This window comes from Octopus bimaculoides, chromosome 11 (assembly GCF_046866305.1).
Source record: "Octopus bimaculoides isolate indiv1 chromosome 11, ASM4686630v1, whole genome shotgun sequence".
Lineage (NCBI taxonomy): Eukaryota > Metazoa > Mollusca > Cephalopoda > Octopoda > Octopodidae > Octopus > Octopus bimaculoides.
In genome coordinates this window covers 83,274,194-83,291,668 of record NC_142938.1, presented here as the reverse complement: position 1 = coordinate 83,291,668, position 17,475 = coordinate 83,274,194, and the positions used below count along the sequence as shown (strand labels likewise).

The 17,475-nt window shown below is 36.6% G+C and overlaps 1 protein-coding gene across 3 annotated transcripts in view; it reads right to left on the bottom strand.

Annotated features, from left to right (window-relative positions):
* LOC106878522 (copine-8) overlaps positions 1 to 17,475 on the bottom strand; it is a 149,936-nt gene that overhangs the window by 16,507 nt on the left and 115,954 nt on the right. For all 3 annotated transcript variants that reach the window (XR_016243741.1, XM_014927751.3, XM_014927750.3), the window contains 7 exons: positions 15,370 to 15,525; positions 12,110 to 12,182; positions 7,102 to 7,229; positions 5,857 to 5,959; positions 2,745 to 2,802; positions 1,267 to 1,340; positions 1 to 170 (listed from right to left, as the gene is read on the bottom strand). The exon at positions 1 to 170 is cut by the window's left edge. Coding sequence is in view for 2 of the 3 variants with exons in the window: in XM_014927751.3 (XP_014783237.1) it covers positions 12 to 170; positions 1,267 to 1,340; positions 2,745 to 2,802; positions 5,857 to 5,959; positions 7,102 to 7,229; positions 12,110 to 12,182; positions 15,370 to 15,525 (751 nt within the window). In the remaining variant the exon portion in view is untranslated. The remainder of the gene's footprint in view (positions 171 to 1,266; positions 1,341 to 2,744; positions 2,803 to 5,856; positions 5,960 to 7,101; positions 7,230 to 12,109; positions 12,183 to 15,369; positions 15,526 to 17,475) is intronic.

Genomic DNA, 17,475 nt, shown 5'->3' with positions numbered 1-17,475 from the left:
ATATGGGAGATTTAAGCTTCAGTCGGAGAAGCGGGCAATATACCATGGAGCTTCATATACGACAGGAATTGTTCTGGAATTTCAGCCAAGACTTCTTTAGCAAGGTATGCTTGACTGACATGCATGCGGCTCCCATATTGACCACCGAGGAAATCTCGGAATGGAACAAACTGAGGAAAGAAAAAAATGGAAAAGTTTAAAAAATAAGAAAATAATTAAAGGAGTAATAAAGCAAACATTTAAAAATAGAAACAAGAATGACTGCAAAAAAAAATAATAAATAAATAAAACAGTAATGATGGCAAAATATGTGGTGGATCTCCGTCGTTTGATGACGAGAATTCAGTTGTGTAATAAACTGAATTATTTGCTCCTGAATAAATGTTTAGGTGGTAGAGTGTCTCATAGACATGTGTTATCTGATCGTAATTCTCAGACAGAATCAGAGCAACGCAGTGTGGGACAAAGCTGTTCCATTGGAATTACGGGTAAAATCCACTCGTTAGGATTCTTTATGGTTTCCGTCTCCCTTGTTTCACTCATAACATTTAGGAGGATCCGAGATTAAAGAAGATTATGACGTTGGCCGAAAACGAAAGCTCGCGCAAGCCATTTGACTGGTTTCTTCAGTTGGATTCCTTTGCTAGCACCAATCATTATAAAAAAAAGTGTAGTGGCTGCAGTTTATCGTGGAATCAACACTACAGAGTTTATTGTGGCCCCCGACATGATGAAACTAAAGGGACCTCTTGACTCTACGTTGTCGTTGCCCATGTTTATAGTTAAGTCAAACGGGGCCAAGAATAGGTTTAATGTCTTTGCCAAAGCGCAAAGCTGGTTACACGACTCAGAATGTTAACTCTTCAGCTAATAATCTTAACATAACATCGTATCAGCTCAGTTGTATTACTTTAGCTCCTAAAAAAATAAAAAAATATGTTCTAAAAGCAAAATTCAAATTATAATATTACATCAATAAACGGACATGAAACAGAATTAGATAAAAAATAACGATGTTTCGGCGTTAGCTGTAATATTTTGTCTCAAGAAAACTTACTTTAATATGTTAAAATTACAGAGTTCGCTGAGAAAGTCACCGGTAGTAATCTCTGCTTTTAACGCACAAATTCTCTTAAGACGAGTTTTTGAAACAAAATATTTGTTGTCAGCCTTAGTGTGCGTATGTATGTATGTATGTATGTATGTATGTATGTATGTATGTATATTATTATTTCAAGGTGTAATGTTCACATAATAGACATTTACCTGAACAATATCTCTTTGGGCAACCAGTTGCCCGGAATGCAACAGACCATCATCAGAGTCCAAAATATTCATTGCTATGGAATGAAAATTAAATTAAATTGATTATTAAACTGTTTTACTTTATTAATCACAACATTTCCCTTTATTTCTTTATCATCAATGCATTTCTTACCCTAACGTTGTTCTATATCATTATTACACACTGTGCTTATCTTAAAATATTTGATTACTTGTCGGGACACCGCATTATGTTATGCAACCATAATATTCTACAAACTATATTAAACGCTTTATAATTCAATACCGTGTTCTACTGTGTTAGCAGTGCTATTAAATCATTTGTTAAGGTCATCTCTACAGATTTTCTATAGAAATTATAAATAGAGAGATAACCTTAACAAGTATATTTAATATCACTGCTAACACTGTAGGACACAGTATTGACTTATAAAGCGTTTAATGTACTTTGTAGAATATTATGGTTGCATAACGAAATACAGTGTCCCTACAAATAATTAAGATGAGCGTACCAGCTGCCAAGAATGTGTTTAATATGTAAAATTGGCCTATCCTATAAGGTTACAACGATACATTTAGTGGTAATTTAAGCAATGAGTTCATAGATGTTTAATCGGTTGGATGTGACACTGAAGAAAGATCAAGAACTCATGAAATATCCATATACACCCTTTCCTATTTTTCTATCTGCGATCGCATTGTTGTTTACATTAGACTCATTCGTATACGAAACGTCGTAACAAACCAGTTCTGAATATAATTTCTATAATTTAACATTTTAAAATATTTAAGTATTTCAAAGAGCAAAATAAAGAATAACAATTGGAAGAATGAAACAAAACAATATGGCCGGCCTCTGATCCACGACTGTTCTTTGATTATTTCACTCCTGTTGATGAGCGAATCACTCGACTCAACCACCAACAGGAGTGAAATAGATTTTTTACATTGTTCGGTTCAGCTTCAGACACCATTTTAGAAGACATTTGTCGAATATGCCGTGCAGAGAGCTTGAAATCGGTACAACGTCGTCTCAAACCGAACAAACCCTGCAGCCCTGCTCGCACCCTTCATAGTCGTCGTCGTGGTTGGATCGTCGTCATCATCATCATCATCATCATCGCCATTACCCCACTACCCCTACCACCATCCTCCTCCTCCTCATCATCATCATCACCACCACCTCTGCTACCTCTACCATCTGCCTCTTCCTTCTCTTCCTCCGCTTCCTCCGCTACATCATCATCATTGTTGTCATCACCGTTGCTGGCATTGCCAGATTATCACGATAATAATGATGATGATGATGATGATGATGATGATGATGATGATGATGATGATGATCAAACTTATATTCCCAGAGTTATCATAAGTAGCTAAATTTGAGCTATTTTCAAAATGTTAAGATTAACCCGCGCTTCTCTGAAAAACTGAAATGAAAGGAAAACACTGGCCCATACCTTCAAAATCCGCACTCCCTACTCCGACAATTATAATCGACATTGGCAAGTAGGAAGCCTGGAATAGGAAATACATATATTTCAGAGAATTCTGTTAAACTTTGCAACAATCTTTAAAGAAATATAAGATCAAGATTATGAAGCAATATACGAGCAGGCTTTTTGTTAATAAGATTAATCTGATGGCAGCAGAACAAAAGCAGAACAAAGGATTAAAAAATACAGGACTAAAACAATGGCAGTTACAACATAAAAGGCGGTTTCATTGTTTAATGTTTTGTAAACGATATCGCTTCCAATTTAGGAACAACACCAGCAATTTTGAGAGGAGTGGACCAGGCGATATCATTATCCCTGGTAGTTAACTGGTAGTTTATTTTATCGACCACTGAAGGATGAAAGGTAAAGTTGACCTCGGCGGGATTTGAACTCAGAACCTGCAATGTATTTTTTGCGATGCTCTCACAATTCTGCCAGAATCGCCGTCTTCGTGTTATTGCTTCGGACAAAATGCTCAGCGGGATAAATTAAGTACTAATTGAAAACTGGGGTCGATGTAATCGATTCATCCCCACCCTGAAAAATTGCTACCCTTGTGGCAAAATCTGAAACCATTATTATTATTATTATTATTATTATTATTATTATTATTATTATTGTTATTGTTGTTGTTGTTGTTGTTATTGTTTAGTGGCTGCAGAAGCCAGAGAGCATTTTGGTAGTCGTCTTGTTGATTGCTGTTGAACTGCTGTCTTTGAGTGAAACGCGTATTTTGCCCTCTTGCTTGATGGGGGAACGTCGTAGGTTCGTGCCTTTGTAATGGAATACGAAGGCTGGAGTTCTTCTTCAGACTTGACGACGTCTGATGAAGAGCTGGTTAAAAGTCTGAAGAGAATAGACGAAGCAATGGAGGCGAATAATTATACAGAGGCGGTGAAAAAGAAAAGCAAAGACGTGTGTCTGGAGGAGTTGAGTAGATTCAAAGAAATGCTTAAAAGGAAGGGGAACGATGTAAAAGTGTCCCCCCAAGAAGTTTAAAACACAAACATTATTTACAGGACGTACTGAGCAACAACAAGGAAAATTGAAATCATATTGACCGATCAAGTCGAAAAGGCATTAAAACCAATCTAGCAAGGGATTTCTTATCTTTCCAGAGGAAGAAAGTTTGGAACGGTGGAGGTGCTTCCAGGATTGGGGTAGAAGACATATATCTCAGAAATGTAGCCTGACTAGCAGCTACCATACTGCTGGGCACGGAAGAGAAGGTAGTGGTTCTCCAGGCCACTAGAACGCCCCATAAGAACTGGCAAGGGCAGAACCTAGATATGATAATCCAGGCGGCCCCGGAAGACCTTGAAAATATGGTCGAGACCATCACGGTCGAAGAGGTGACACGCAGGGTCAGAGTTGAAGGCAGGATCCCGCAATGCTATAAATGTGGCCTGAAAGGTCACATTAGAGCGGACCGTTCTCCACCTCCCGTGAAGACTAAAGAGAAACCCGGGAGCAGGAAGAAAATCGCAACTTCACCACTGGTGAAAACCAATTCCAGCGCCGTGGAAGAGGAAATGAAAGGAGAAAAAAATGGATGGGAAACGGCTGGAAAAAAGAAAGAAGGAAAAAAGCAGACTTTCTAAATGATGACCTCCCACCCCACACCCACTCTAGCCCCCGACAGACACCAACCTACTCCATGCCTCATCTGACAGAAAGACAAGCACACAGGGGTCGCAAACTTCCCCACCCTTGCCCTGTGAGAAAAAATATGTTATACTGTACAATAGACAAAAATGGAAAACTTAATGAGACAAACTCGTGGGACAGAGCGATAAAAGTGAAGCGAAGAAAAGTTAGGGGATTGCCCGAGGACTAACATTGTGCGGTGGCAAACCCAGAGTATCTTTCGAGAATAAAGGATTATGAGGGGGACTTTGAGTGGTGGGTCAAGAAAATAGACACCAGCACAATACCAGAACGGGTAAGCTATCTTGAACTTTTAAAGAAATTTGACAGCGACATTCTTCGGAAAGATGAAAGGTAACAGTTACAAATGATGTTTTGAAAAGAAGTTGTATTAACAGGTTGAATGAAGTCGCTCGGGGGTGGGGCCGAACGGCTTCATTTCATTTCTCATTTATCTAATTCATCCTTTCCATCCGGTTATCTTTTTCTGTCCCCACCATGAGCTGTCCCTTCTGTGTTCGGCTCTGTTTGGCCAATAAAAAGAATAAGAACGTTTTGGTATTCACGCGAAGTACGTCGTGTGAACGCATTGATTATAGATCCGCTGCGTAATTTATATATGAACCTGTGGTAGGATATAAACGGGACTGAACCTGAAACAACGTAGTTGAGAAGCTAACTTCTTAACCACTCAACCATTTATTGGTATAAACCACTCAATCATTTATTCTTGACCACTCAACCAATTATTGGTATAAACAATAAATGTTTAGTCGAATCTACGCAGTACATCACAGCAGGATTCCAATAGAGTAATATAGTGATCAATAATATCGATTGTTTGTGCAGCCGCTGTGCTTTGAAATGGTTGTGTTGTACATCTGAAGGTTTCTATTCTTTTGTTTTTTTTTTATTTGTTTCAGTCATTGAACTGTGGCCACCCTCGGTCATCGCCTTGAAGGGTCTAGTCGAACACATCAACTCCTTTGTTAAAGCCTGATACTTATCGTATCGGCCTCTTTTGCCGTATCGTTAGGCTTTGCGGTCGTAAACAAACCAACACTCGTTGTCAAGTGGTGATAGAGGACAAACACAAAACTAAAACAAAGACACACACACACACACACACACACACACACTAACACACTAACACAACGGGATTCTTTCAATTTCCGCCGACAATATCCACTCAAAAGCCTTTGGTTGGCCTGGGTTATAATAGAAGACATTTGTTCCAAGAGTCTCACAGTCAGATTGAACCGAAGTCGACGTGGTTGGCAAGCCAGCTCTCAACACACCCAACCACGTCTATGATCAGAATAGAATGTTTCTGTTGTTGCTGTTGTCTGTATCATTTGTGTTTGATAACAACTGGGTGATGCAACTGAAAATTCCTTGAATCAATCGAAATGTTCTTGTGACTTACCTGAATAATTGATTTGATAGTTTGGTTCATGTCAGTTATGACACCGTCTGTGATGATCAGAAGAATAAAATAATGGGAGCCATCTTGAACATTGCTTGCAAATCTAAAATTAAAAATACAAACAAACAAAACAAAAGAGGCCATAAATTCTTACTGAACAAAAATATTTTATGTTTTCGATTCTGGTAAGATATTAAAAGCATGAAAACGAAAGCTTCTTTGCGAGTAATAAAAGTCTGAGACGAATTATTGACAATACTTTTATAGTTTTTCACACTATTGATCTCATCTTTCGAAATAAAATGTTTGAACTGTTTTTCCTTTTACACAAAGTCTCATTGGTTTTCTCATTCATAACCTTAGGGTTGTCTTATTTCTGGATGTCTACATAGTAACAAACAGGGTCCGAAATAGGAACATTTATTTCTAAACTGATAGCAGTAGCGGTTATATAGCCACTGTTCCACACCATCGCCTCTCTGACACAAGTACATCGGCAGAGAAGATACGAGAATTTCTGTAGAACTACTTGGAATCAAGTGAAGTAATAGCGTTTGCTTCCCGACCACATGGTTCCGAGTTCAGTTGCACTGCGTGGCACCTTGGGCAAGTATCTGTTACTGTAGCTCCGGGTCACTTAACGCCTTGTGAATGAATGTGGTAGACGGAAATTTAAAGAAGCCCGTCGTGTGTGTGTGTGTGTGTGTGTGTGTGTGTGTGTGTGTGTGTGTGTGTGTGTGTGTGTGTGTGTGTGTGTGTGTGGAGACTTGTACCACTGCTGGGCAACCGGTATTAGTCTGAGCCTATGTCCCCGTAACATAGCGGTTCTGCGAAAGAGACTGATAAAGTGCGCAGCTGGATTTTAAAAATACAACCTGGGGCTGATTCGATTGATTAAACCCTTCAAGGTGGTGCCTCATCTTGGCTGCAGTCTATTGACGAAGCAAGTAAAAGATAATTTATATATATATATATGTACTTATACACACACACATATATATATACACAACACACCCCTACCCGGTCTATCGTAGAGTTAACATCACAACAATTGCTGGAACTTATTTATAACTGAGTGGATTGGATTAACGTGAATTAAAATATTTTGCTCAAGAACACAACGCCCAGTTCGAGAATCGAAACCATATTCATACGATCGAGAGTGCCACACCGTCACCACTAGGCCACATTCATTTCACCAGTTCCAGCATAAAGTAAATACAATAGATATATAAAGCTACTTACTTAGCAACGTGGTTGATGACCGGGGAAAAATTGGTCGGTCCATATAACTGTACTCTTTGCAGTGAATCATAGTAAGCCCGGAGAATGCCTTGAATTCCGGCGCAGTAAGGGTTGTTAGGGTTGCAGTTCTGGAAAATATGTATTTCATTATTTATTCTTAATTATTTTCTAAGGAATTTCATTAAAAAAATAACCTTCCTACAAACAATGGTTTCTGATTTAGGCACAAAGCCAGCAATTTATAGTGAAGGTAATTAGTCGATACTATCGACTCCAGAATTTCCCTGGTCTTTTATTTAATCGATCATGGAGTGGGAGACGAAGAGCAAAGTTGGCGTTGGCAGAATATGAACTCAGAATCTATACGGTCAGGCAATTTTTCCCGATGCTTTAGCGATTCTGTCACGAAACTGTATGCTTTGGTTTTAGGTTTTTTAGAAGTATATTAAAAAAAAAAAAACGAAACAAAAACAGAAAGAAAAGGACCATAGACTCAGGGAGCTGATGATGGTTTGTGTTGATAAGAATTAATTATTAAATTCTATGAGTTCTAAAGGATAAACTTCATAAGCAGTGAGCAAAAATGTACTCTCTCAAGCAAGAGCTCGGTATTGAAATATTGGTTTCAAATTTTGGCACAAGGCCAGTAATTTCGAGATAAGGAGTTAGCCGATTACATCGAGCCCAGTGCTCAACTGGTACTTATGTTATCGACCCGAAAGGATGAAAGGCAAAGTCGACATCGGTGGAATTTGAACTCAGAACGTAAAGACGGACGAAATGCTGCTCAGCATTTCGTTCGGTGCGGTCACGATTCTACCAGTTCACCGCCTTAGTCGGTATTGGAATATTAGTACCACTTCTTACCACAACATACAAACAGATTCAATCTCAAAAATTCCATTATTGTAATATACGATTAATGACAACGCTGGCAGAATCGGTAGCGCATCAGACAAACTGCTTTTCGGCATTTTGTCACGCGCTTTTCACGTTCTGTGTTCAAGTTTCCCCGAAGTCGACAACGTTCTTTTGGGATCGATTATACACACACACACACACACACACACACACACATGTGGAAAAATGCGAGCAAGAGAAATAATATCCTTAGCTGCAATATTTTAAGTAAACATTTCCTGTTCTGTATTTTACCAGATATAATAACTTGTCCAAGTGTAATAAATTGTGCTGGACTTTCCAAGTTTATATTATTTCTCTTGCTCGCATTTCCCCATTAACCCATGTTTTTTCCAGGCTATGCTATTATGCTAATTAATAATGAGTCAAATGTGTCAATTAGCGGTGTCGTTGATAATTTTTTTCTTATCCCAAATGATACCGGTGACATATTAAAAATCCCCCTATAGAACTATAACCATTGAGAAACAAACACATAACTTTTTTCTTTTAAAACTTCATTGCATTAGATAAATACCATTGAATTCCCCAAATTGAGCTCTATCATTTAATCTTAATCAAAATATATTTTGTTTTTAAAATAAAAAAAGCTAATTATACTTAAAACCAATTTTTTGCCTTATATTTTTAAAAAATATTTTACCTCATAACTTTTTTAAAAACAAACTTTTGTTGCAGGGAACCAAAACTCTGAAATTCCTCATGCTTTCTTCTATCATTGAAGCTAAGATAAATATATTTTGCTTTTAAAATTAAAAAAAAGTTATTTAGATCTAAACTTGATTGGAGGCTTTTCTTGCTCTCCTGTAATGTTGCTACAAATTTTGATGTAAACTTTCTTCTACTGGACCAAATCTCAATTTTTTTTAATGCCAAAATGTATCTAGGGACCACTTAAAAAATGTTAACAGTTTTCAATTTGGTTAAGAACTGAATTAGCGACAAGCTCTGAAAGATGCTACGTGTGAGTAAATTGCGTCCTTAAGAATATTATTCAAATACTACTGTAGTTGAATCATATATATATATATTTATATATATGTGTTTGTATATAATATATATATATATATATATATATATATATATATATATATATATATATATATATATATATATATATTGTATATATATACATATTCTTTTACTTGCTTCAGTCAAGCAGAATATAATGGAGAAAACGTTTAGTTAATAGAAATATCAAAACAAACAAGTTATAACATTACATTCACAGTTAAGCGGATGTAGTGTTATAATAAAGCCTGTCACATATTCTTTTATTGTTTCTGGATAGAATATAATAATAATATATCTTTGCCTTGTTTGCAATAAATAAATTTAGTGCTTATTTCTGCTATGAAAATGTCATTTTATTAAACATGAGAAGGAATTTACTGCAAAGTTAAAACATCAACCTTACTTCTGAAGAATGGATCTGTGCATTTAATTGGCCCTGCTCTTTGCTAATGGGATATTTGTTGTTAGAAAGGAAAAGGAAGGGGCATCGTTAGAAAAAGTAAATCACACAAAAAACACATTGAAGCTGTTTAAATCTAGAAACACAAAAACGTGAAGAGGAATTTTATATTAATCTTTTATTTTTTACTTGTTTTTTTTTTACGGAACTGCAGCCAAGCTGGAGCACCGCTTGAAAGGGTTTCGTCAAACAAATCGATCTCAGTACTTGTTTTTATTGGTTTCGTGTACTATCGGTTCCTTTTGCCGAACTTCTACCTTATGGGGGCGTAATACAAATCAACATTGGTTATCAAGCGGTGGCAGGTACGAATGCAACACAAATACAAAGGTACGCACACACGTACACATATAAACATTTATAAATATATACACACACACACACACACGCACACATGCGCACGCACACACACACACATACACACACATGCGCATGCACGCACGCACATATTTGTATGGGTTTTCTGTTTACCAAATTCACTCGCAGGGCTTTGATCGGTCCGGAGCTATAGTTGAAGACACTTCTCGAAGATGCCACACAGTGAGACCGGACTGAAGACCACATGTTTGGCTGAGAGACAGCAGTGAGCAATAATTTATGGAAACTGAAAATATGATTAAGCTAAATCTGACATTATATAGAGGATAGCGGAGCGTTGGTCGTACATTAACATAATTTATTTGATCACCGAGCTTTCAGCGCCTGGCATGAAAGATAGAGTCGTCTAATCAATTAGATTCAGCATTTGTTAAATCCTTAAGATTAGATTACTGTGATAGTACTTTTCTTTCTTTCTCTCCCTCTTTCTCTGTCTCTCTCACAACACATAGTTATTTAAACTTAATTTCTTCACCCCCAGTTGAAGATTACCGAAGAAGAAAGTAACCTAACAAAATTTAGGCAAACGTAATGAGAAAGAGACGTAGGAAAGCGCTTGGATATCCAGAAGAGCCGAAGAAAGTTCAGGATTAGTGGTCGTAGAAATCATGCCAGCGTCGAAAGATGGACATTAAAATGTTAGCGATGCGATTGATGTTGCAAAAAAGCGTCACTTATTACAGCTTGTAATATTTAGTCATTTATACTAAAACTCGACACGTAAAGGATTCGATTTGAAGCCAACAAGGTGAGAGTCGTTATATTTCTTTGGATTATTCAGAGTAGACATCTTTAAACCATTTTGGCCACTCGCTTTAATTTCTCCATTTTAAGACAATATGCTACGACGATAAACACAAATCGAATGTTCTGTTTTTAATCAACGACATCTGGGATTATATTGATATACTCAACTACAACTGGCTGTAGTATAAGATTGTAGCTAAAATAGCAACTCGTTTTCTATATTCCAGTCATTTCTCCATTGGGAAAATGTCAAGCTGAATTATCTATCTTACACAATGATAAGCAGAAAATAAAAGAGCAAACATTTATCAAAAGCAAAAAACAAAAACAAACAAACAAAACTAGAATTGTAACAGCGAATATAGTAATATGATATAGACCTCTCATATATACTTTTATTGTTTCTGAGCGGAATATAATATCTTTGGTTGTTTGCAATGAATCAGTTCATAGCTGTTTTCTTTTTGTTTTATTTGCTATCAATCTGTCATTTTATTCAACATGAGAACAAAATTGCAGCAAAGTTGAAACAGTAACCTTACTTGTGAGGAATGGAATTATTTATTTAATTAGCTCCGCTATTTGCAAATGACGTATTTGTCGTCAGAAAGGAAAATAGTGGTACATCATTATCGAAATAATCAAACAAAAGAAAAAAGACATTACGATGTGTGTGTGTGTGAATGTGTCATGTAAATGACAAAGATCCGCTAACAGCAGCATACTAGAGTATCGTAACAAATAGATTATCAGCTTAACAATAAGTGAATGAAGTTCACAACGTCTAGTATTTCCCTTAATGATGGATGTTATAGGACGGGGTGCTGAAAAATTCCTGGCTTTGGGTAAAAGAAAATAAAAGCGGATCAGTTAATTATGATTTTATTCAAGTTATCCCCCTCCCAGATTCACACAATTATTGCAGCGGTTCTTCAATTTTTCTAAACCCTGTAAAAGAACTCGGTGAGCTCCCGACCAGGCCTTTCGCGACGCCCCTAAAGCCAGGAACTTTTCTGCACCCCTTCGTATATAAATCTATAAACTGACCATTCTTTAAAACCCATATTTGTTGCATAGAACCAACACACATCTGCCTGATATCTGAATTTGCATCGACGTACAAACGAATTCAAATACATAGATGCACCCTTCCATTCAACTACCCATACCTTTTCTTTTTTCAGTTATTTGTTGTTAGTGAACGTTAATATAATGATTATTTGCATTCTCAATAATTGTTTGAATAAAACTGTAGAGATAGGTTTGATGTTAGGTAATAAATAAAAATTATGGCAAAAAATAATGTGAGACATTGTGAATTAATATGACAATTGATAGAACACAGGAACAGTTTACACAAACAATCTGTAATTTATTTCGTTAAAACAAAATGCTTATCCAAATTTAACAGTAAAAGTAAGCAAGACAACGAAATTCATGATAAATGTTATAGTGAACAGCATGCAGGAGAATTGACAAATGACATACCAGAGCAAATTCATGAGATACGCTGCCATCTGGGAGTCTAGCTCCAAATCCAAGTGTTGGGAATAATTTATCACTGAAAGTGAAAACAAAAGAGACAAAATAAAATATATATATATAAAAAGAAAGAAAATAATGAGAAATAAATATAGAACAACATAAAATTTCTAGAAATTGTTAAAATAATCAATTTTTTCTGTTAGTTTAATGATATATCCATGAACAAAATTTTGAAAATTGAAACGAAGTTTGCAAAAGTAATGAAGTGATAACCATAAATTATAGAAATACATTGATTAGGATTACAATGGAGAACAATAATCAATTAATCCATTAATCACACACACACATGCACATATTTACACACACATACACGCATACACATACACAAACATGCACTAACAAGTACACACACATGCACACAACTTCCGTTTCTTTCTCAAACAGAAACAAATATTAATTATTCACTGTGACAAATTTTGCAATGACTGGAAAGAGTTTGTAAATTGTATTCCGGAATGGAGACAACTACATTAGCAATATATTAATCAGAAAAATATAGCCAACATACATACAGACACAAACATACAGACACACACACACACATACATGCACGAGTGCGCGCTTAAACACATACATAGATGATGGCGTTGTGCTCCTGAATGATTCTACAGAATCCAACCAATATTGTGCGTGTAAATTAAACTGAATTAAATACACTGGATAGACGAAAATAACTATCATAAACTCTCTTCGTAAACAGAAAAACAAAATGGACTCAGCTGGAAAAGTTTCGATCTTTATTGATTTGTTGTCACCTATTGACTATCTGCCTTTAATTCTCAACAGAGATACACTCTCTCTCTCTCTCTCTCTCTCTCTCTCTCTCTCTCTCACCACACACACGCACGCGCACACACACACACGCACACACACACACACACACACACACACGCACACACGCGCACACACACACGCACACACGCGCACACACACACACACACACACACACACACACACACGTACAGTTTATCTTTATCTTTATAATATATATTTCTTTCATTCGACACTTTTCTTCCTTTTCCCCTAATAAATACACATTCCTAAATATGATTAAGCTCGCACAACATTTCGAACCAACTCTTTTCGTCGCGAAGGTAGGTTGCTGAGTGCGTCGAACCATCCGGCTCACGAACGTAAGGTCGTGATTGCGATTTCCGGCAGTGCGTTGTGTCCTTGAGCAAGACACTTTATTTCACGTCGCTTCAGTCAACACAGCTTGCAAAAATGCGTTGTACCTGTAATTCAAAGGGCTAAACCTCTCTGAGAACTTACGTTAAAGTGTGTCTGTGGAGTACTCAGCCATTTGCACGTTAATTTCAGGATCAGGTCGTTCGGTTGATCGAATCAACTGTAACATTCATCGTCATAACCGACGGAGTGCCAGGCTGGGTTGTTTTCATAGGAAAGAAACCAAACCGGCATTTTCTGAACAATATTTGACCTGTCCGTAAACTTCTAATTTAAGAAAAAATATTGGATTTGGGCTGGCCTGTTCTACTCATCCACCCTCTTCACCAGACCTTGCTCCATCTGATTTCCATCTTTTTTGCTCTCTACACAATACTCTGATGGGGAAACATTTTTCTCAAGAAGATCAGATAAGAACATATGTAGAAAGCTTCTTCGTATCGAGAGGAATGAAAAAGCTTCCTAATAAATGGCAAGAAGTCACTCAAAATATTTTGTTTTAACGAAATAAATTACAGATTGCTTGCTTAAACTGTTCCTGTGTTCTATCAATTGTCATATTAATTCAGATTGTCTCACATTATTTTGTACCATAATTTTTATAGTACAAAACCTGACATCAAACCTATCTCTACAGTTTTATTCAAACAATTATACACCTTTACCATTTATGATAGCAGCGTTTGATTTCTACGGTGATCTTATAAGCTGACAAGGGCCTTGAATTCGGGAGTCGGAGGCTATTCGGCCTTAGTATTTGACTGACACTTTGATTTATTGATTCCAGAGAGGTGAAAGGCAACGATAACCTTGCCACGAGTTCAGCTCAGAAGAGTTCAACTAATGGTGCTGGTAGTAATTTTAAGTTTGGTAGAGTTGTAGGGATACAGTTGATCGAATTGATTGGTGCTTGCTTTTTGAAACAACATGGTTGATTGGTTAATTCAGTCCTCCTCTTCCTCCTCTTTACATTGAACAGGCGAGACTCCACTGCATGGCATTTTGGCAAAGCGTTTTTTATTACGGTATCGGGTCAACCCAGGCCTTGTGTATGAAACTGGGTTGATGGAAACTACGTGGAAGCATTAAAAATTAATTGTGCTCGTAAATCAGAGGTCCAGTCGTGTCACTATGTTACGCTAATTCTGCTCGAGATTTACATGAAGAGTACACGTATCTGTGGAATATTCAGCCGTTTGAACGCTAGATAATTAAGCTGTCTCTTCTCACCACCAAAACTTTACAGACGTCACCAGGGTTTGAAGTTTAAACAAAGATATGCAATTAAATGTCACAATGCATCAAGGCTAATGCATCGACTTTGACTGTCTCTTCCTGCAATGCACACAAACTGTTCTAATATAATGAAAAATAATTAAAATATCAAAATTGATTTTATTTCATTTTCACAAAGTTTATTTTATGAAACACGCACTTGACTTCTCTTTGTTTTGCTTTCCTATGCTTAATAACATCGAAGTCGTTTGTGATTCCCCTCCAAGCCAGACATACATATTCCACTTCACACGGAAATTAAGCTAAGCTTGACAGTGTTTATTTATTTGCTTTATTTATATCTTTTTTGCCAGGTTTCAATAAATATTTTTTCTTACAGATTTCTGCCGGCATATTTTATGTTTATTTATACAAATCTGGAACAGAAGGCAGAAACTCAAATACACAAAAACACGTAGTCAGACATACACACTACTACTACTACTACTACTACTACTACTAATAATAATAATAATGATAATAAAGAAAAAAGGTAATTATTTTTAAAGGCAGTTGAAGAATATAACATTTAAAATTGTTCTTGTTCTGTTATGAGTTGAAGAAATGCGAAATATAATGATCTTTTATGAGAAGGAGAAATATTGACAATTGCTTGGTTTCTGTTTTACCCTGGGGATGAAACTGAGAACGTAGATTACAATCTCTGAGAAAAATAAATACCTGAGATAAAGAATAAAGATAGAGAAAAAGAAATTGTAACCGTTTGAAGTATTCACCTATCATAATCTTGAATGATCTCTCCAACAGCCTGGATAGCAGCAGCATACTGATTCATTTGGTAAGGGTTATAATAGTGCAGCGATGTCGAGTTACTCGGGTTGCCATTGGAGGCGGTAAAGTCAATGGCCACTGTAAAGTTCAGTTGGGTGCGGCTGAAATGGAAAGCACAAAATACAAATAAGATTTAGACAAACAAAAATAAAGAAAAAAGAATGAAATACTGCAGATCGAATTTCATGACAAACGTTGAAGGGAATAAAAGAAACTAATTGTTCGATTTTATAAATACAGAAAAGAAAACAGATTAGTTTGCAAAAATGTAAAGAAGCTAAATGCATTATAAATATTTTAATACCCGGCTATGTTCTGAAAGCACATCCATATTACAACTCATGGTCTTCCAACACCAAGGCCTGTAATACACTTAGGTTGATTCAGCTGGTTCTAACTTGCTTCTATGAAAACAATTGATATTGTGTGCGGTTGAAAAGACTTCTGGTTCTAAGATATTCAGATTATAGAAGTCTTACACAAGCAATGAGATTTAACTGCCTTAGATAAATTCAAACAAATACAAATGTATGACTATTTTTCTTCACTTTTTTCCTACAATTACTTCTGATGTTCCAATTTGCATATCAAGAATCTAGTTTTTTTTGCGAGTGTAATGTCTCTTGAAAAATGGTGTCGAGTGGGATTGTTTAATGTTGGGAAACGGATGCAAAGAAGACGCATCAAACAAAGTATCCGTCTATTGGTGAAGTGTGGTTAAGAAGGTTGCTCTTTGCAACAACGTGATTCTGGACTCAATCCCACATCAGGGCAACAGGAGCAAGTGTACCATAGATTGGGCTCATCAATACCTTGTGGGTGGAATTCTGGGGACCTACGTTGGACCCCTTATTCGCATAGTCACCGAACCTGGAGCTTAACTATGGTCTATCCATAGTACTTACCCACCATTACCTGAAACCTCTGGGTCTAAAAGACACCATCGCTCATAACCTATATATATATATATATATATATATATATATATATATATATATATATATATATATATATATAAATATATATAAATATATATATATATGTATATCTATCTATCTATATATGATGCGTAAGATATTTGACGACAGATTTATGTTTATAAAAACACAAAAAATGCTTTGAGGATAAAAATAAACCTTCTCTTCTATAATGTTATTCAATAAAGCCACCTTCAGTTTCAACAACTGCTTCTATATGAGATTTAAATCATCTCCATGCTTGAATCAAGTGGCCCAGTTTCATTTTGGACTCTACTCTGACTATGGCAGCTTTCAAAGAATCTTTGGTGTTATGAGCGACGTGTTCATTGGCATCTCTCTCAACAACGCTCCACATGTAATAGTCCAATAGATTGCGATCTGGGGAATCAGGAGGCCAAATGTTATGTGAACATGAAAATGTTCAATCATCCATTCCTGTGTTACTAGGAATGTGTGATAGTGCAGAGACTTATTGAAACACATATGGCCTTCCATTGCATACACTGTCTATCCAGGGTTTAACAATTATTTCCAGGAATTCAATGTAGGCGGCAGAGAAGTAAGGAGGCATCACATGTCCTTCAATGCTGACAACTCCTAAAACCATGACAGTTGCAGGAAATTTTGTATGCGTAACACTTCAGAAGGCTCTGCACATAACCATCTGTCATTTGTTCAGTTAACCATTTGACTTTTAAAATCGAGATATTCCTAAATCACTGTGCTCAGCCTTTATAACCACAATAAAAGTATGCCTCTTCATTTCTTGAGTAAGCTGAGGGTCTACCATTATTATTTTCTGAAACAAAGATTATACAGAGTTAGCAAGAAATGCAGCAATGAACCCCCCAAAGTATGTCCTTAAATACATTACGCACCCTATATATATGCCAGTGTCACGCAACTGGTACTCATGCCAGTAGCACATGAAAAGCCCTCTTCGAAGATTGGGCCTCACAGAAGCAGTGACAGGTAACCGAGACCTTTGACGATAGACCGTACTTGAGAAGACCTGTCAAACCAAATGAGTTCGTAATCGTGGTCGATGCCGGTGTTACGTAACTGGCACCA